The following is a 22,280-nucleotide window of genomic DNA, read 5'->3' on the forward strand; positions in this document are numbered from 1 at the left end:
GCCACTAAAAGCTACTGAGATTGATTAGTTTTTAGTAATTGTCAGAATTAATGTTCTAAAATCCAAACATAGATGTCTTAAATTATTGACATGGATTTTCAAAAAGACTGACCATCCATTGCTTTCTGTGCCTGCATTTTTATACCATAATTATGCTTTGGATTGTGAAGATTTAGTGTAAAGGTCTTTGGACAACATTTGAACAGCTAAAATGATGTACATTTTAATTTGGCATCTAACTCATATCTGACAATATAGATACTGAATCAAAAAGTAAACTGTTTCCTTATTACAATCCTTTCTCTTATCACAGTTTCTCATGCCATTCTGAAATCATATGAAATCAATAAACATTTGTTAGAAAATATTACCGTCTTTACTGTTCAAGCAAGGATATAAAAGCCCAGGTGCAGGTTAGAAATTCAGAAGAAAATCAAAGCAGAGATCTTGTCCTAACAGCTTTCATCAGCACCAATCATTTCTTTTTAAAGACAGCACCTTGCAAGGAGAAAAAAATGGCAAGTTTGAACTGGAGTTATCAAGGTAACAATGGTAAAAGCTATCTTTAACAGAAAATAAGATTTATTTGTAATATATTGCTATTTATTTTTCTTATAAAAATTCTTCAGAATTACATAGATTATTAATTTATCAAGTAGCTGTATTATGTATACAATTAGTTCCAAGGGAAAGTGTCATGAATTCAGTATCAGTACAGAATTTGAAGTAGAAAACTTCAGTTATTTATCTTTTTTGCCTAGGACCTGACCACTGGCACAAGCTGTACCCTATTGCCAACGGAGACCGTCAATCTCCTATTGATATTAAAACCAAAGAAGTAAAAAAAGATGCATCTCTGGGGCTTCTCCGGATCACCTGGAAACCTTCCACATGCAAAGAGATTGTCAATGTTGGGCATTCATTCCATGTGAATTTTGAGGATAAGGACAATCAATCAGGTTAGTAAAAACGGGATCTGGAGAAGGAGATGAGAGACATTTTATTTTTTTCATTCTCTTTTTCTCTACTTTATATACTAAACAAGAGTAGTTGCCTTTCAGGAGTATTTTTATATATATATTGTGGCATACTTGCTAATTTTGTTATACTAGTTGGCAACATCATTTAAGTGTCACAGAAGATCCAAATTATGTTCTTTATAATTAGGACTTCTTGGGAAGTGTTCTTGTGTTAATGGCAGAAGGACTGGTAATTTCCCAGTAGGAAACCTACAGAATAATCACAGATTTGGGGTGGGCGGGAAAGTAGGAGGAGAATTTATAAACAGAATTATTCAGTTGTGTTTTGGCTTTTTTTTAAACAACATGCAATGGGAGATTTATCCTCAGAGAATCTTATTACCTTCATAGCAAAGGAGGAGATTTCTTTGTGCTGATGTATAATATTCCAAGTGCTGCAAGAAAACCAGGCACATATTTCTAAGTATCGTGCACAATTACAGGTGCCTATCACCACGGTGGGAATCAATACACATTTATGTGCCTGTAAGCAAGGTATTAAATGATAATGAGCAATAAACAGTGTCAATAACATCTGAATACACTTGTGGCATCTCCTAATCTGAATTCAGAAGATGTCAAGTACCTATAAGTTTTATTTCTGTGAAGAAAGGGACCTTTAAAATTTTGTCATAAATAATACAAATTTTAGTGGGAAGTTAATTCCTTGAGGTAGAGCTATTTCTTCTACCAGTTATTAAAATCCAGTTACTGTTTCTGGCAAACTGCTGTTTTTCTGCATTACTTTTTCTTTTGTTTTCTCTCTGGAGTAGAAGGTATATTCACACATATTTCACCCAAATTTTGGAACCATATTGAGGAGACATGCAGATTTACTATAACCAATGCACTCATGTACATACCTAGAATTAAAGCCTTCAATAACTTCAGCTTAACTGCACAAACTGTTGGTTTGGGTTTTTTTCTCCAAATGTTTTAAAATAATCTAATATCAAAACATGTTAACGTGGAGAAAACTTCTTGCACATTATAAAATCTTTGAAATCTGTAACTTGCCTTCCAGGAAGACTTTATTGATTAATGTTTTTGCCTTACTTCACGCATTTGCAGTGCTGACAGGTGGACCTCTCACTGGAACATACAGATTGCGGCAGTTTCATTTCCATTGGGGCCAAACAGATGAGCAAGGCTCAGAGCACACAGTGGATGGAAAGAAATACGCCTCAGAGGTAGAGTCAATGGAAGAAAAGTCAGAGTCAAGTTTTCAAAGTCTGGTCATATATATTATTCCTAGGAAAAAGAAAAAAGCATATGTAGATAGCTTTAATAATTATTTTATTTTGCAAAGGCAATACCATCTCTGCATGTGCAAAGTTGACTTTGCAAGAGCAAATTGGGTTTTGTGGTCAGTACTTATTAATCTAAATTTAGATAATCTATATCCATATTTAAATAATGAAATAGATCTGAAAGGTGCAGGTATAAAAGTAACATCTGCTAAATGTTAAAAAGGTCAGCTGTACGAGTACATTCAGCTTAATACTAAATCATCTGCCTTGTAGAGAGTCTGATCACTCAGTGCTCCACTATAATTGTAGCTGGAGCTTCTCAAAGCTACAGGCAAGCTCATCACTGCCAGGTGTTTTTATTTCTGGCTTTTCAAGAATGGCAAATAAGAAGGAAACCCAGAAGAAATTAATGAAGAGAAGGAGGTTAAAGAGTTTTCTAGTAAGGGCCCCAGCAGCTGTCGAGTACATTAAATGTCTTCAGATAATGAAGCAGGTTCTGTTTTACAAAAATTAAAAACCACTCCTAAAGTAAGAGTTTTTATTTGTTTTCCAGTATCTTAGTTTTCTGCTAATAGTCATCAACATGCCAACAAACAATTCATGCTCAATCCATGTTATGTTATCTTTGGCAGCTTTTTAGATTTTAGGAACATTACAACATGACAATCTAATGAGACGGATTATACATTTTTAATGTAGGCATTAGGAACACACAGCCAGAAGTATGTTCCTAATAGGAAATTTTCCGCTGTTGAGAGTACTAAAGCTATCTCATTTGATACAGCCAAATAAGAAAGGGGTGTCCCTTTGGAATTGCTTTCTGGTGTAAAGAGATAGTGCACTTAAGCTGTGTTTAAGCAGCACATGATTAAGTGTTTATTAGTTTGCTTTGAATCAATAGTTTAAATACGTTGAGACAGTAAAGATGTTGAAAAGACAGGAATTTAGCTGTAAAAAATACCAGAAAAAAATTTTAAAATATGATTTAAATCAGAATTTTTAAATTATGTGCATTATATGGTAAGGTCCATGTTCCGTCTCTGTATTTTAGAATCTCCTCCTTACATTTTAAGAAGTTTTGATATTTTCTCTGACCATGTTGCTGAAATATTATACAAATAATCCTGGACTAGACTGTTGCCACAGAGTTACAGAGTTGCTAAGGAATTGCTAAGCATATTCATAGGTGAGAAGACATTTAAAGAAATTATGATTTCCAAGTTCTGTAAGTTTTTTGAAAGTTATGTTTCACATGAAAAATAGATCAAGACATAATAAGCAACATACTAGGATGAATAAAAGTTCCTCAAAACTCTATTAAAGCAAATACTGTCAAAAATGAAAAGTTGTTGAAATATCTATATTGAATATAAACCATCCACAGCCATAATGTTAATGGCCATACCATCAATCTTTTGCGGTGAATGGGACTATTGTGAGTAACTATTGCACCATGTGTAGTAAAGTGGTTACACTCCTCAAAATGCTGTTTAATGCATTACATTTTTAAAGACATGGAAATAAAGGCATGCACAGCAGACTGTTAGCAGCAGAGTTAGAAAAATACATGTCCCTTGTAAGTTGTGATTTTCCACATCTCTGTGTACTTACCTCTAACTTGCTTTCAGGAATATGCGCAGTTCTGCTTATGCCCAGATAAATCCTGGGTATGAGTCCTGACAATGCCAGGCAATTCAGCAGAACACCGTAAATCTGCAGGCGTTCACAAGCACATTCTCAGTTTCACGGTCAGACCCTAAGAGTGCAGAATGGCGTTTCTAACTATTTTACTCTAATTGCAGCATTCCTATGTAATAGAACCAGCAAAAATTATCCTGTCAATTGCTTTTTAGCTTCATCTCATTCACTGGAACGCAGACAAGTATTCAACTGTAGCTGAGGCTTTCGATAAGCCGGATGGTTTGGCAATTGTCACTGTTTTCCTGGAGGTCAGTTACCGACATACTGAAAACATGTGTCTCTCTTCCCTTTCCTTATCAAAACTGCAGTCAGTGACGAGGACTAGGAAAAATACCTCTTTGTGTTAAATTGGTGGAGATAACTTGACTCTTATCCTGATTTAGCCCATGTTGCCAGCTTTGCCCATGCTTTTACATGGACATTTTACCCAAATACCCATTTCATCCACAGATCTTTCAAGAAGAGCTGTGCTTTAAAGGCATGAGCACTGAGAGCTTGTGGTGTTGCATCCACCTTTGTAGCAGGCAATGCTCACATCATTTGTGTTTGCTCTCCACTCCATTAACAGTGATGTGAACTGCCACAGAAAGACAGTTTGAGTCATGTGCTATTACTCTCTATCAGTCATAAAAGAAAATTCTAAATCAGAACTCCAAGAAATCTTGAATCCATGCACATGAGATATTTAGACTTTCAAAACCAACTGAGGCAAGAGAAACAATTCTTTATTATTAAGGACTTTGTCATATTGAGGAAATATCATAAAATAATATTATGTATTATTATATACTGCTAGAATATAATTATTCATAGTTCACATTACAAAAAAGATATCAGCAAAAGCATCTCTCCAAATGCAATCATCTACTTCTGAACCACAGATTATTTTTGCACTACTGTTTGCATTACTCTGCAAAACAGAAGCAAAACTTCCTGTAATTTCCTCAAAATTTCTAAATTCTGTCTCGTTCATGGTGGGTTTGCAAAGCTAAACTAATCAACATTTATAAAGCATTTTCTTATTCTTGATTCTGTTAGAATAAAACCATTGTTACATATTTAGGATTTTTAAATATTTATTTACAGCTTGGCTTATGCAATGAAAACCTGAAGGCTGTCTTGAAGGCCTTGGATTCAGTAAAGACTAAGGTAAACATCATCACTGCCTGATCATAATAATATACAGAGTAGTTAAATTAAAATCTACACAGTCTCTCATCTGCCTTTTTGAAGACTTGAGAGTAATGCAGGGGTTCAGCTGAAGGAGGCTGTTGAGATGTGGGAGCTGAAAGCATGATCCTGGACTTTAATTTATGGGATCCCATAAGATATTTTGTGTTGTTGGGGATCCACCCTGTAGACAGCTATGGGCTCATTGTGTAAGAGTAAGAGTACACAGTTCCTGATTCCTACCTAATCCTATGCTTCCATCCATCTGTCTATTTAAAATTACCCTTGTTGTCCACCACCAGCGCAGCCTCACAATAACTGAAGTTTCATTCAGTTGAAGGAGAGGAAAAAAGGGTGGAGAAATAACACCAGAATTGCACTTTTCTTAAGCTGCCTTGTAAAGCAATGACCATCCCCACTAAGTGTCTCAAAAAGGCACAAAATAAGCATAGATAGAATCTGAATATCTGGATTTTAGTGAAGTGTGTTACAAATACAGTACAGAATCTCCCAAAGGATTTTAAAAAGAATGTAGCCTTTGGCCCTGAACATGCAAACATTGTCAACACATGTGAAGCCTCCCCTTAGCTTCAACAGACAGCTGAAAATCAATTAGACACTGAAGTGCTTTGCTTGCTCAGGAGCACGGAGTTCAGTATTTTGGAAAAAAACCCAACCTGACTCTTTGGTCTCTGATACCATTTTGGGGAGTTGTTTTTTGGGGTTTTTTTTGGTTTTTTTTTGAGAACCACTGCTCATTGTCGGTGGTGCCAGCGTAGATGTATCTCAGTGTCAAATTTATCACCAGGGCAAGCAACTCCCCTCTGATGCTGTGAGAAAACACCAGTGTTTTGAAATTACCTCCTCTGATTTAGGAGCACACTCCCTTGTAGCCTGAGATGTAAATCCTATCTTCCTCATGCATTTTATTAACACAGTGTATCTTCCACAGGGTAAGCAAGCTCCCTTTTCTGATTTTGATCCTTCAAGCCTATTGCCTAAATCTTTGGAGTACTGGACCTACAATGGCTCTCTGACTCATCCTCCCCTCCATGAGAGTGTCATCTGGATTATCCTTAAAGAGCCAATTACTATCAGCTCACAGCAGGTACGGTATTACAAGGAACAAGACCCTTCTTATCTTTTAGCTTCAGAGACATTATCACTTTACATGGTTCTGCTGCATTTTATTAGGTTTGTTTGTCTTGTTTTTACTGTAAAATTAGTAGTACCTTTACACCACATTATTGCTCTTAATAAGCACTTATCATTCTGCCTCAGCTGGGTCAGACCACTCACATTTTACGAAGTCTTGTGGGAATTGAGATAAAATGACTTCAAATTGATGGAGTTGCTTCCATTGCTCCAGGAAAGGCGATTTGATTAATTAAATTTCCCTGTGGTGCTGCATTTCCCAAAATGGAAGCCAGGCAGAAAGCTGAGTTCTTCCAATCTTCATTCCTACAAGACTACCCAAAAGAAATTCATATTCTCGTTAAATCTCAGCCAAAAACCTGCCTGAGCAGGGTGTTTTCTGATGTGCCACTAGATCAAATAGCCAGGGTATAGTTTTCGATTCAGTGCTATTGTAGAGTGGTTAGGAGATGTACCAATTACTTTATTACTGCATAATTTCCTAGTAATGTCTGTAGGACAAGCTAGATATCCCTCACTGGCCTTATCAAGGTAAGTATTCTTTCTGTTCTAAACCTGTATGAAATTGTCTTATGCAGTTAAATTATTGACACCTGTCCTTCCACAGGTGTTTGAATTAATATCTTTCCAGATAAGGCTAATTAAGTGCTTTGAATCTTTGAAAAAGCATGAAAAAAAGCATGAAAAGCATGTAGAAATAAATTAGGTATTATGAAGATCCTTAATATTTTTTCAAGGTGTTAGTAATTGGGCTATTGAATAGATGGGAGGCCGAAATTAAGTATAAATAGTTTGACATAAAAAACAATGTTTAAAGCAAAGTTGAATTAGTTCTAAGGCATTGGTTTTTACTTTCACAATTGGTGATATATTTAATTTATCAAACCCCAGGTTTTTTACATAGATGATAACACAGTGGTACCAGTGTCTGAAAGTTTCTGTGATAGTTGGATTTCAATATTACAAAGCCAAAGCTTAATTTTTTTTTTTTTTTAAAGAAAGTCAATTGGGAAGTATAGCAATTTCTCACTGACATGCAATATAAAAGTGAAAAGATAAACATGTCCCTTCCTTGCTTTCCCCATTTAGCTGGCTCAGTTCCGCACAATCCTGTCTTCTGCTGAAGGGGAAGCACCTTGTCCCATACTGAGCAATCACCGGCAACCCCAACCGCTGAAAGGCAGAGTGGTGAGAGGCTAATTCCAGAAAACCAAAGCAAATCTGGAGCAGTCTGCTTATCAAGAGCAACACATCCAAGCAAAGACTATAGAAAAATCTACCAAAAAAATGAGAACACGCATTGTGTTCTTAGCTGCAATATTCCTGTCCTGACAAAAGCTGTTGTAATCCACTGTGGCATTCAGCTAGTGCTTTTACTGGAATTAATCTATATTCTTTTTGTGGTAGGCAACTAATCTGTTTTAATGCATGACTTTTTTAACAGTGAAATGTACTTTACAATTTTTAATGAAGGTTCACAGTCCTTCTGATATACTAAGTAAACTGTGGTGATAAGAAGCAAAGTAATTGTTCAGAGTTAAATTAATCAGTACTCAGCTTCCCACAAGGAGAGTTTATACGACTGTATGAGGTGGCTGTTGCTTTTTGCAGTGAAATTACTACTGTTAATGGCAATTACTAATGGGTTATTGTTGATTTGGCTAATAAAAATGGTTTATATTTCTAGTTTAGCTGATTCATGCCTGCTTAAAAATAAATAAAGAAAGCATTTTAAAATGAAACAGTATTGTACAGTGCTATACTAACAGTGTTTTAAAATAAATTGTCTGATAATTGATATTTTATTTCACCTGCAGATCTAATAAGGAATTATTAGACATATATCCATAGAAAAATAAAGCACCTTGGTCGGTCTGTGCATTTAAGTCACACACTTAACGGCATCGGTTTCACTATTTCTCAAGCAGAGCAGTACTCAGCTTTGCAAATGGCTCCAGCAGTGACAACTGAATTATTTAATAGCCAGAAGTGGCAAAGGTCTGAAGAAGATAAAATCAGACTCTCCAAGGAACAACATAAGACATTAAAACAGAAACAAGGTTTCCAATAGACCCCATTATGTAACTTAAATGTTATCCAACTGAAATGATAAAGTACCTTCGTTAAATTATGTAAATGACTACTATTTGTTGGAGTTTTGCAGCACAAGTTACTATAGGTATAGTTTCTTCTTTAACATTTGCATGCCTTTGACTATATAGTAAACGCAGTGCTGTAAACACTTACAGTTCCTCACACTTGCTCTATAAAGTACAGAAAATTTTCAAATCCATGTTTCCAACATATTCAAAAGCTGAATTGCTTCAAATGCAAAATACCATCTCTGCTCCAGTCAGCTGCGTTCAGTGGGACACACTCCACCTTTTCAGCTCACCAGTGTGTGTATCCAGCAACAGGATCAATAAGGCCTTGGTCTGTGACTCGCCACAATAATGTAGTGGCAAAAATTATCATACCAGATCATGTGAAATGAAAAACAAATCACTTGCCCCAGTCAAACACCTTTCTTTATTCTGTTCCAAAACAGGTGTCACATTCGTGGCTAGCTTTCTGTACAAAATAAGTGTTGAGATATCACAAGCATTTTACACCTGAAAAAAAGGAGAGGTCATTTAGTCTTATTCTCTTAGCTTGGAACTAAAGGAAAAATCATTAATTGAAAGCACAGAAGTATGAGCACAAAGTAGAAACAAGTACATGGCAGCTAAAATGTAATACTTCTGCTTAATCTTAGACCTCCACCTTTATGAACAAGAATCTCCCTTTTGTCAGTAAAGCTTCCATTCCTAATAATATCAGTCCCTGGTGCAGAATCATGAACAAAATGGGAGCTCACCCATGAGTACGGGAATGAGTAGCTCAGTATTCAAAAGCAGTCTCCACTTCGGTGATAATTAACAAGCAGACAAATCAACATTCAGTCAGACATTCCTGCCACCCTCATCAGCAATACCTATTCCTATTACCTTATTAAGCAAAGCTAGTAAAATGCCTCGTTCTGTTCATAAGCTTACAAAAAGAATTACAAAGAGGCCAATAATTCCCTCAGGTAATTGATACTTTCTTAATGAGCGATCCTGAAACCACATCACTTGTCTCTGTCTTAGTGCAACAACAGGGGGGTTGGAACTAGATGATCTTTAAGGTCCCTTCCAACCCAAACCATTCTATGATTCTATGATTCTGTGAACTGCATCATCCCTTTAACTGCCTGGAACAGAAAGATAACCATTCTCACACCTCTCAGTTCTCCAGAAAAAATCTGATGGTGCTTAAGGGAAAAGTGAGAACAGAGACACAGCTATATCAATTTGACTGGTTTCAGAGGAGGCATCTTCCTTGTGATGGCAAAAAAATGAAACTTCACAAATAGATCACAACAGGCACATGTTTGAGAAATGGGAACAAATCTGTTAAGCAGTATACAGAGCTGTTTCATTCAGAGTCTCTTTAAAAAGCTCTCTAACTAGTATCCTAAGCTATATCTTGTAATTTCTCTGAGTTAGAGTGGGCCTGAGCTGTAGAGCTGTTCAATCAGTTGGAGACCTTTGCATGTGTGCAGAAAGATGACAAGAAGCAGGCAGCTGGTTCTGCTGGTTTGTCTCAAGTTCGTGTCCAACATCAATTACTTCATCCTGCTTCTTTTTGTGTAACTACTTCAGAAAATTACTTTAACAAAATACAAGTGAAAACATCAAGTAGGAAAAACTGTAAAAATAATCTGATCATGACAACCAAAAAAATGAATCACAATTCATAGTCTAGGAAACAGTAAGGCAAAGGAAATGTCCTTGACTTGATCAAGGAAATCCAAACTCATTTCACAGTCTCTCTAGACTTTGACTAGCAGTGAAGGAGAGATCTCTTATCTTTATAGCAAAGAAAGAGAACAAAACACAAACAGGTTTTTATTTAGTACATAAAGCTATATTGACACTTGCTGGCAATATAAAAGAGATGGAAAGGAAAATTACCCACTAGACCAGTTTGAATGGGTGATTTCTCAATGACAAAGAATTGAGGAAATTACCCAGAAAAACATAGATATTTTTAGTCTTATTTTAAGAATACCATTTTTGCCTTTTACCAGAATGAGTAGTTTTCTCATTTGCTGCTTAATATTTTATCTGTATGTAAAAACATTGCTATCTTTGTGCTGTGCATCAGTAGCCGAACCCTACAGTAAATCACCTTTAGTCCCAAATGACAGGAAAACAGGCACAACTCATCCAGAGAACTTCTGCTAAGCTTCTCCTCATCTTGCAAAGACTTTCAAAATACAGTAACTCTGCTAAAGTAAAGTTCCCTTGTGTAGCTCCACAGCTGTGAAAAAGTAGTTAACAAATAGCATTTAGCATCTGATCAGCAGAATGGGCTTCAGGTCTGGCTCCAGCAACTCCTTCCATCTTGATCTCTGCTGGGTGCATTAACAAAGACTTCTTTGTTTGGGTTATAAGACAAAACTGGATTGGTTAATGTTCCACATTCATTTTTTATTTAGAAAATCTTTCCTAATTCAACTTTTCCCTCACGTGGAGTGAAGAAGTGTACTGTTATAACTACAAAGGTGTCAACTGATAAGTGTGCTTTGAGAAAGCCTAAATAAAACCTATAGATGAGATAGCCTGAGGAGGCCTAGTTAATAGCTCCTGATACAGCTTAGGGATTTTACTGTAGGGTCTGTAGATCTTTTGGAAAAGATCTACCTTGTACAAGAACTCTCATTTCTTTTATAGAACTTTCTGGGAATCCTCTGCATCTCTAATCCCATCTATAACAGGCACAGCAATGGAGGGCTGCAGTGCTGAGCAAGCCCCGTGGCACAGGATGGGAAATGCAGGGCTTGGAAGCAGCTAGCAACTATGCTGGGCGGCAGAAGAAACTACTTAAAACTGAAGTCAGTAGCAGTAGACCATTTAGAAGCTGTCCAGATGTAATGCTACATCTTGAAACTTTAAAAATTGTTTTTCAAGTGAAACTGCTTGTCAAAAGCAACACATTCTCTAGTTATTCTGAACATCTTGATTGTGTTATCTATCAAAGAAAAGGAAAAAATTGCTGAAAAAAACCCACCAGGATTAATGGTGTACTGCTGCCTATGTTATGGTAATGTATTATAGATTCCTTGCATGCCTTAGTCAAGTTTTTCTGCATTAACACAGAACTAAAATAAAATGCATTTATTTTTTGACTGCTTAAGCCATTAAGTCTTGCAATGCTCTGAGTAACTAAGAGCTCACACCATAAAAACTTTTAAATCAACAAACTAAACTGCATCACAAAGTTCACCATAGTGTAGCTAGAGCCAAGTCAGCTTAAATAGTGTATGTGTAGGACTGTGTTCATACCAGTACAGTAAACTGTGACTAATTTGTTTAAGAGCTCTCCGTTGCAGCACTAAGTCAGCCAAAGGTGTAAGGTTCCTCTCAGAAGGGTGCTAAAGGAGCCTGGGTGACAACAAGGCACCTGCTCCCCTGAGGGAACCGTTGCCCTTCATCCCCAAGGCATCCTGGTGGCTTCCAGCAGAGGAGCAAAGCATGGTGCTGCCACAGGGCTCGCCTGCTGGGGCTTGCAGAGCCCGAGCGGATGCAGGACCAAGCTGTGCCATTTTGGGAGCAGTGACAGCAGCAGCACTTTCTGTTCTTGCAGCCTGAAATGAGTGCTTCCCTCACCACCAAACTATCCCCACCTGATGATTCCCTTTTAGATATCCATTACGTCCACTTCCCATTTTGTCTGTGGAGAGCCCCTGCTTGCATTTGGATAAATCTGAGAAATCCAGAGGCTGGAGTATCTTATCCCTGATATTCACTGTATCAGCCAATGTGTAGCCTCTGCTTAATTTCTCGTAAATACACACACACACTCCAGGGTGGCAATTTAAGAGCAAGCTGGGGAAAGCCCCTCTCTGTTCCCACCCTGAATTGGCTTCATTCCTCATGTACCCATTGAACATCATTTACCCCTCCTCAGGACACCCGTGAGCTTAAATCCATTCTGCCCAAGCAAGAGAAACCTGAGGATGGATGAGGGGTGACAGAGCACGTCGCACGCCCAGCGGCCCTTAGCGCATGTTGCTCAGCAGGACACGGCTGCTGGAGCCACAACGCCTCAGTAAACAGATACGGGGGGGCAGGGGGCAGCGTGAATCCGCCAAAACGCTGCCACGGAGCATGGCTGGGGACAGGCCTGTGTGAGACCTGGGCCAGGCCCCGGCTGCAGCCGTGTCACTGAACTCAGCCCCAGCAGAGCCTGCGGGCGCCGGGCTCACCCCACACAGAGCAGCGCTGACTTTGTCAGCCTTGGGTAGAACAGTTTCTTAAGCAGCGTTTGTCACCTTTTGGTCACAAAACCACCAGATCTGCACAGGAATCCTGGAGGCACGTGGATGTGCTTTTTCTGAGACACCAGTCAATACAAAAGACAAAGCCATGCACTGCCAATACTTTTATAAATGGTCCCTCTGGACATACCCTCCTCCTGCCCTGCTGTAAACTCGCTCCTTCAGCTGGAGGGTGTTAATCAGGAGAGAGCTGAGGGCCGGGGCAATCTGGTCATCTGGGCCACCTCTTGTAACCAAACTGCTTCCTCATGATAAGGAGACACTCACCCTTGGCACGCCAAAAATGTGCCGTCAGGAAACATTTAGATTTATCCTTGAAAACTGTGTTAGGACAGATCTGGTAGTAGTGGCACAAAAAGCTGCCAGCAGCTGATGCAGTAGGACCACCCCTGTCTTATCAGGAGATTCCCCATGAGGAAGGGCAAGGAGGGGGCCATCCACAGCCACCGCTGTGCAAGCAATTGGGCTTCCCTGCAGTCCTCTGGGGGAGGCCAGTTCTGCACGTCCCCTTCCTTCCCTCACCAAACTGTGCGCTCTTCCATTGATCTGCGCTGCTATGAAGTGAGGTCTAATATCCTTTCACAGAACCTTCTCTCTTAATTATCTTCATGGAGCCATATAGACCATTTCTGCAAAGGCAACATACTTTGGAGCCATGGTCCAATGAAGCCATTGTGTCTTCTGTCTGTGAAAAGGCACATATGCAAGAGGAATGCCTGAAATGGTCACACTCCAACAACTCAGAGTGCTTTCAGCCTTTGAACAAGACCTGTGGGATTAACATTCGGCAGGATTTTACAAGGCTGCCAGCTAATGATATTGCATTTTGCATTTCCATTACACATCCCACAGCAAAGTTTGTAACATGGGTTCTTTTGTAATTGGGTCAAGGGAGAGAAATGCTCCAGGGAAAGCCTCCAGACAGCTTTAGATAATTACTGCAAAGGAAAGCTCTGCCAAGACCTACTGAATTGTTTCCTATTTCACTCATCATACCCTGCTTCTGGCCTCCTACTTTTCCCTGGTATGAACATCGATGACCTGTCCTGTGATCCTTTAGCCCTCCTTCCAAGTATTTGTTGTGTGCATATTTCCTTCTTCGAGTGACATTTTAACTCATTTGAGCGTATCTGATTGATGAGAGGGAGGTGGAGAACAAATGTTTAGCTCAAGCAGTTGCAAAACCAGACACTTACATACAGGAGATCAAGTTCTAGACCTGTTTCTGCAATCTCATTTCTGTGATAATACAGCAAGTTGGCCAGTTGTGAAAGGAGCATAGATTGCATTCGAATAAATGATTCAACAGAACAATATTGTAAGCATAAAGGAGTATATTAAAACCTAATTGTGTTCAAGGCTGTGACATATACAGTATTCATATTCATGTTCATCTGTAGATCTGCAAGCATACAGGGATACAGTTATTCCAATGGGATGGTTAGACTAATGATAAGATTCAGCAGCTATTCCTGAGCCCATGTTCCCAAAAGTTATGCTTTGAAATCTACAAACATCACAACAGAAGTGACCCAGGTTGCCACAGAGCTGGAGCTTCCATTAACTAGGAGATAGGTAGTCAGTGCTTCAAGGAAATTAAAAGCTTCTTTTTAAATGCCTAAACAAGGCATTAAGTACCAGTTTGAAAATACTAATGTGATGTGACTACTGCAAAGCCACAAAGAAAAGTGGTGCAAAATTAGAAACAGAACAGTTTCTGTCCAGGGCTCCCATGCTAGAGGTAGCTCCGTCCCCTAGACTACACCTAACATTAAAACAAAGCTTTCCAAAAACACCTTCCACTGTTCTCCCTGAGACAGATATGTGACCTACCCCTGGTCTAAAGTCAGCTCCTGCTACGCATCCAGTTTTCAAGGCTGCAAACGAGAAGGTCTCTCTTTCCTCATAGAGAAAGAAGAGGGGGCTCAGTTTCCAGTTGCTCCTATCATCCTTAATCTCACCCGCATGCTCCTGGCTTTGACCACAGGACCAGTTGGTTCTAGTTTGACCACATACCTAACAAAGGCAGTGGCTGTTTCCCTAGTTAAATCAGTATTCACTTATGTGCTGGCTTCTGTGACACAAAAGTCACAAAAATCTTGAATTTCTGCTGAAAGACAACAGACTAATGAACGGAATAAGCATGAATGCGCTCATTTTGCAAATAAGGAGAGGCACAAGAAAGGCATACAATAGGATTCAGAAGATGCATTTTGGCACCTATAACGAACCTTAGGATGAATGCCAGTGGCTAAATTCAGTAGAGAACTCCAGAAAGCGGATGCCAGCCTGCCTCTCTCGTTTATGAGACATCTAAATACCACTGTTGTGCCGGAATGCTGTGTGCAGTGGTGCCCACACTGCAGCCAGCTTACGGAGACTTAAGTGTCCAGACTGAGTGGGGACAAGGTGTCACACAGCCGCTCCAACGGGATTCCGAAAGAAGAGAGGTGCTGGTGAAGCCCTGGATCACATTGCTGCACATGGCATTCCTAGCACACACCAGAAGTGTTTGCTGTGCCCATACAGCAACTGGAGAGGGACAGGACTTCGTCATGGTCAAGTGGAAGCTCCCTAGTGTGGTCTGGCAAATGTTAGCTAGAGCTCTCTGGGTATAGTATAGCACAGGGTATAGTAAGGCCCTTGTTCCAGGACCAGAAAGTGGCCCCTGGCTTGTTTTGTTTACCACAATAGGCACAGCTATCAAGTTCATCGCAAAACACAGCAGATACACTTGATTTCCCTCTGGAAAAGCAAAGATTGTTGATAGGTAGCAGACTCATTCAAAAAGTAGGTGGCTTTTCCCTGCTCAGCCTGAGGGATCCCTATTGCCTCTGCCAGTGCCCTCATGGGCAGGCTTTGAACTGGCTACACGTTTCTTTAATATGAACTCTTCACCGTTGTAACTGGGTAGCACTTACATTGTGGGTGTGATATTATGCCTCTCTGTAAACGCAGAAAATAAAGTGATAGCAAGAAGAATATGCAACTAAATTATTTCTTTTTAACTATGTAGCCACTCATTTGGCTAGTGGTTTTATACCTTGGTTGGGTAGTTTTTCCTTGCCAAATGAGAAAATAATTCTTAGCACCAGTAAGAAGCATTAGCAAATGTTTGTACAGTTGCCTACCAATGCAAGAGTGCTAAGTACTACAAGTGAAGCACATCTTAGCACTCAAAGACCTGCATGCTGAATAGTTGACCTAGTGCCCAGACTGGGATGACTACTGACTTCGAAGAGGCTGAATATAGCCTTAAGCCACACCAGAAAAGAAATCCAGTCCAGACACATAAGTAACAGCATGTAAAGCACAACTAAACAGCAATACACACTTTTCAGACAAAGAAACGGAGCTTTCTCTTTTTCAGTACAAAGCAGTTCAGTCAGGCACATTTTCCTCTTCCATAAATTACTGGATGCAAGATGCAAGAGAAAATTCTTCAGTGTAATCATTTGTTTAATCACAACCCATTTTAGCAGGAGTTTTGTGCAAGGGACTCTACAAACACCCTGGAACACATTGTGATGATGCAACACACCCATATGAGTCACTAGGGAAAAGTGAAGCACAGTCATGAGACTTCTGTATTATTTAAGCAGTATCACACCTAAAGGAGTGTGTATACCCAAGTGCTGTTCAGCTCTGATACCCTGGGTGTTCCCACTCTGCTATTAAATGGCCACATTGCAGGACTAGATTACTAGATTGCTTCCTGATTGCCATAACCCAGTGCTCTGTACACAGATGCAGAGGGTGAAATCCGGATCAGTTAAAATGAGTTATCCAATAAAACAAAAAAAAGTAAATAGCAGGCCAGAAAATATTTTGGTAGTGTATTTTCCTGTCCATAATTACAACTTCCATCTTTTTGTAATCACAGGGATCTATTTCCAGTTAACATGGTTTTGCAGTGTGCTTGTGTGAACCAAGAAGCCTGCCTTGAGTCCTAGCAGTGATACTTAGTTATAACTGAGAGAGACAGGCTGGCAAGCGCTTTCCAGAGCCTCACATAGAAAATGAACCGGGAGTGGTGCCATGGCTGAAATGAGCACCACCAGTCACCTGAATCAATCAGGAAACTGAAGCAGAAACTGCTTTTAAATAAGTGGTCAGATTTTCTATATGAATCTTTACTGTTCCCTTTGCAAAAAACCTGCTCAATGATGATTGCATGCACTCAGTTGTGCTTACTGCATGTGTGAATTTGTCTTTGCATGGGGCTTGCTCGCAGAGCTTCAGGCACCAGCACAGTCTGACCTGCTGCCCATGCTCTGCCCGGAGGCTTTCCATGAGCTCAGGGAAGCCCAGCTAAGCCAGACCATGCTGGACCTGCAGAGCCTGCTTGGTAGCAGTGTCGAGGCCCTGCACAGTCTGGGCTCCCTGTACACACATGACTTCAATACCCTTTTTTAAACAACTGGGGAAACTTCCAGCTGGAAGATAACACAGAAAAAACTGAATTTGCTCCTATAGTGGCTGTTTCTGGCATACGGTTTTTAGGCATGTGTGGAACTGTGGGATGGTAATTTCTTGTGGAAAACAGGAGAGCATTTAAATGCACAGGTTCACTTAAATATGATCTTTTAAATCTGAATGTCTTTTGTTATGTATCTGAAAGTATCCTTTTTTTCATAATCCTTGTTTCACTTTTAAGAAAGGGAGTAAGTCACAATCAACAGCACATCTTCAGTATGTGGGTTATATTACATACTCCTCTTCCACAGGCTGAGACTTCAGGACACTGTGCATGTTATTCAGGCTGTCAGCGTGAAGGTGACACCCAGACCATCGCCTTATTTACAGTGACATCTACTGGCAAAAGCAATCTGCAAAGGGCCTCTTTCAGAAAAAAGAACATTTTAGGTCTTCATGCCCTTATCTTCAGCATTTTTCTTCATCTTCACATCTCACCACTCAGTTGTTCACAGTCAGTTCAACGTTTTAGATTATTGAATATAGTTTAGTCTGTTATCATCTTTTCAAACCCAATATCCCTGTCCTCAATCAATCACCCATCTACCTCCAGAGTATATGTCAAAACAGAACAAGATTTTGTATCATCAGCACCATTTGGCACTGCATGTAAAAGTGCTGGGCATCTCCAACATCCAGTAGACACAACTTCTGCTGAGGTAGCATTTTCTTGACATATTTAGTGTGCCACATAACTACCTATTGAATGTAGCTATCACTGACACCATCCACACACCAAAAATCATAGAATCCTAGAATGGTTAGGGCTGGAAGAGACCTTAGAGATCATCTAGTTCCAACCCCCCCACTAATGACAGGGACGCCTCAACAAGTCACTTTTTGGTTGAGTGAAGCCTCTCTGGGCACAGAACCTTGTCTGCAGGCTTCAGGAGGCTTCAGAATCTGCTGTGCTCTAGAGTCATCCTCTAGCTCTTCCTGTATATTTTACAATGTATATGTGTATAGACACACATACAGAACGTATACAGTATATCATGTATATACGGATAAACATATATAGATAAAGAATATATATAGACAGTCCAGTTGCTAAATATTTTAGGAACAATATGTAGGAAGAGTAATTACATTAACACCATCATACTGTGAGTACAGAAGAGAGTATTTCAAAGATTTGCTCAGGATACTTGCTGAAAACACTACACACCATGTTACAGCTTCTCAAATAATGTTAATTAACACACTGTTTTGCTTTGATATTGCCATACATGGTTATGGCTATGTATCAGCCAGTTCAAAAGTAAGTCAGTCAAACAGGATTGCTGCAGCAAACATTTGTGAAGGGCTTTGTTCTGGGCGTTGCTTCTGGTTTTGTTCTTACGGAGTTCCCCTGAACCAGTCATGAAGATGAACTAAACTATTTTGTCAGATTCAAGGTTTCTTTTGGGCTTTGGGCCAACAGGCTGGAAGTTCTTTGGCTAGTCTCTGCAGACATTTTTAATAGATTTCAAAATTAAATGTGTTGTTGAATATCACAGTACCATGACTCTCATATTATCTAGCTTCATCTATTAGTAAGATATTGCTTTTATTTGTAATATTTGCAATGAAATAGGTAACTGAAATACTATTTAAATAATCTTTAGCAATTTTTGGATTGCTGCTGCCATCTGCAGACCTGTGGACACAGCATTCTTTAAGCTATTCATACATAGGTACTTATGCTTTCTGCATAACCATGAGAATTTACAAACGGTATTGAAATATGAGTTTTGATGCCGAGACCATTAGTAATTTCCAGGTAAACTGTTTATTCATGAAATCACAAAATACATAGGAAGCTGGAGTTTAAACAGGGAAAGGGGAAAACAGAAATCAAAAGCAGACTGTCTAGAAAGCACCAAGGATGATGGGGCACCTTTTTTCCCTCAAAACGACCAAAGCATTGTTTTTTAAAACTTTATGTCATTGAGACCATATTTCTGTTCACACAGTTGTAGAAAAGAGAAAACTGGAAGCAAATTGTTGGCATTTATCATGCTGATGCTTTATTCAAAATATTTTCAAATCAGAGACAGTAAAAAAACCTAAATTCACAGAAAATATGTTTCATCCATCACCTGTTGCGTGCAACCTGTACAATTTAAATCCAAAACCTGAAACTGTCAGGAGCATCTACAAATTATTCAAATTTATCTACCCAAGTATGTGAGTGAAATTTGATAAAATAGAAATGACACAGGAATTGACTGTACGGCACATCAGCGCAATCGAGTGCTCTCCTGTTGGAGATGTCTCCTGTCCCCAAATTCTGCTGCACAAGAGAAGCCAACACAGATCACACATGTGAATGTTTCACCACAGTGAAAACTCGTACTTGGCATGAATGATGGAGAGGTTGATGGAAATAGGAAACAAAACATTAATTTAGAAACATTTTTGTTTAAGCACTTTATCGTTATCTCCCCTCTCACGAAGATCACAGACACCCAGAAAAGGCCATCTGTCCACAGAGGAAGAACTTCATGAATAAAAAGTATAGAATTAACAGATTAAGAGATCAAGTCAAGGACCAAATCTATGTTAGGCTAAATCTGTACAAACAATAAGACTTGAAAAACAAGCAGGTTATTTATATGTGCAAAACATTGGTGGAAACATAGTGCTACTGGATTTTTGTAGGATGCTTTATAAGTTAAGGTTTTTATCCTAAGTCTCAAAGAGATGCCAGGAAAAAAGAATCAAAGAAAATTAGCACAGGTAAGAAATTAGAATTAAAAACAAAAATGGATCAAACTCTACTCCACAGCTAAAACCACAAAGCAAGATCAGCCTGTGGGGTGGAACAACAAAATATAACAGTTAGGCCAGAAGGTAGATGGCGTCTCTCTATCAGCAGATTGATAAAGGAGATTGTCACAATGAATTTTTATGCTTCTTATTAGATTATAAAAGAAACAAACTTCCCTAGAGCAGCATTCCTCTGGCATTCCTACCTTTGTGCAGAGGCTGCAACCTGCAGGTGCTCTAAGTCCCTCAATTATTTGAAACTTCTAACATCTGAAGGGTAGGCAAGATTTATCTCTAGCAATCTGCTTCTTCCCTACCTAAAGCTACAAGAATTTCAATCCCAAATTTCCTTTCCATTAAGTTTATTAAAAATGTATTACATATTTCTTTCTATTATGTTACTTTATTAGTATTCCACTTTTTTCAGTGAAACTATTTTAGAATTGAGTATTTGGAAGACTTGAGTTTTTTTCCAGGAATTGATTCCCTGAATTCTTTTAGGTCCCAGTTCATATCTGGAAGGTCAGCAAAGTCGTGGTTGCTGAAGCAACAGAGAGACAAATCTCTGCAGGGGCAGAGAAAGCGCAGGTATGTAGCAAGTGGGTGTGTGGCAGCAAACAGACGCCTGCCTGGTCTTCAGCCCACTGTACTCCAGAAAGACAGACAGCTACTTCCCAGGTTTCTTCTTTGACATAAATAAAATTCCCAGCTGAGTGCACTACTTCCCTCCTGTGCCAAAAGCAGCAGAGCTGACCCCAAGGCTCTACTGCAGTCTGTGTAATTCCGAAAGAAGTTTATGGGTGACCAACCATCCAGCCTTATACGATTCTTGACAGCTACTGTTTTCAGCAAATCCCCTATATGATTTTTGGTCACTGAGCACTCCATTCTTCTTGGTATAAAGGCTCCAAGTGTGTCAGAGGGGAAACAGTTGATTGGAGACCTGCAGCTGGGAGGGGTGATGATGTATCCTAGCATTGTCTGCTCTAGAGTCATCTTAGTACAGCAGAGAGCCCACACTTGAGGTTTAATTCCTGGGAGCACATCACATAGTTTGGTTGAGGTTCAGCACAGCTTGGGCATAGGGTAAGTTAGTGACTGAGGATGCGACCAAGTGCTCAGTGCCAAGACTGGGTCCATGCTCTCACCTTACAGTTGCAGCAGATACCTGGGAAACTGTTCCCAAAGGATTTCAGGCAACTGAGCATTTCTAGTCTTGTTCAGATGCCACCACCAGCTTTAAGCCCAGATGCAGTACCACGCTAGGACAATCTAACGTGAACATCTCCACATTAGGAGAATTACTGTGAATTATGTCTCCTTCTAAAACTTATTCACATAACTCTATAAAAATGGTCAATAGTTCAAAAAGCACTATCAGAAAATTTATGTACAATTGACTGCATGTCTTACCACTGTCTAAGACATTTTACTTGGAATATAAAAAAGATATCTTGTACTACACTGCCAAAAGACAGACTTCAAACAAGGGGTGACAATTTTTTCCAAAACTAGAGCTGCAGGTGCAAGTTATAAAACTGCAGCCTTCTCTGTAAAACTTTAATCTCTTCAATAGAAAATACAAGACACATTCATAAAATCCATTTTTTATTTTGATAAAATCTTTATAAATATCAAAGCACTGGATCAACTCCACTGTATTCAATATGTAAAAAATATGTAAAACTTTTGTCTCTGACATGAAGCAGTAGCCTTATTACTTTCTTTTCTGAGGCAAACAAACTTTATAACCTTCGTGCAATTTGTAAAGATTTTCTTCATGTTCTGCAGCTACTCAGATGACAGGGAAATATATCAGATCCAACACTAAGTCTAAAAAAAGGGTGTGAAAACACACAACACACTCCCGCTCTCTGCATGCACACTTTCTGCATCTCCTCATTCAGAAAGAACCAGTCTGAGGTCTTTCCAGATGAATTCTTCTCCCTATCCCAGAAAACAAAAAGCACCTGCTGGTTTTTCCCCTTTGGTTAGTACTTGTACCTGCTGCCGCTGGCAAATGCCTTTTATGTCTCCCATGGTCTATTTGTGTTCTTTCCTTCAGAAAACATTCAGAAGGCATTGAGAAGCCTTGCAGCAATAGTAGCTATCATCTGGGAAGAAGAAGACAAAAAATCCACCTAACTTAAACTAAGCTAAAATATCTATGTCTCTATGTGTAATTTATTCAGTTATAAGAAGGTATATAAAGTCAATCCTGTTTGTTATTTCCCTCTTATCTGTCCATCTAAGAACAAAACATCTATTGAGACAAGAGGCACATTTTATAAAACCTATAAAAAAGAAAATTCATGGGGAGCAGCCATGGAAGATGAGTTTGGTCAGAATAAGAGGTTGGTGGTTGTCACTGCCCGAGAAACATCTAGCTGCCTC

The 22,280-nt window shown here is 39.2% G+C and overlaps 1 protein-coding gene across 1 annotated transcript; it reads left to right on the forward strand.

Moving 5' to 3' along the window:
- The first annotated feature begins 515 nt into the window (after nt 1-515).
- On the forward strand, nt 516-22,031 carry CA1 (carbonic anhydrase I). Its single transcript, XM_010075441.1, has 9 exons — nt 516-552; nt 762-959; nt 2,091-2,209; nt 4,123-4,218; nt 5,057-5,119; nt 6,093-6,248; nt 7,385-7,483; nt 20,388-20,474; nt 21,882-22,031. The coding sequence occupies exons 1-9, from the start codon at nt 516-518 to the stop codon at nt 22,029-22,031; spliced, it is 1,005 nt and encodes a 334-aa protein (XP_010073743.1).
- The last annotated feature ends 249 nt before the right edge of the window (nt 22,032-22,280 follow it).

This window comes from Pterocles gutturalis, unplaced genomic scaffold, assembly GCF_000699245.1.
Source record: "Pterocles gutturalis isolate BGI_N339 unplaced genomic scaffold, ASM69924v1 scaffold25602, whole genome shotgun sequence".
NCBI classification, from domain to species: Eukaryota; Metazoa; Chordata; class Aves; order Pterocliformes; family Pteroclidae; genus Pterocles; species Pterocles gutturalis.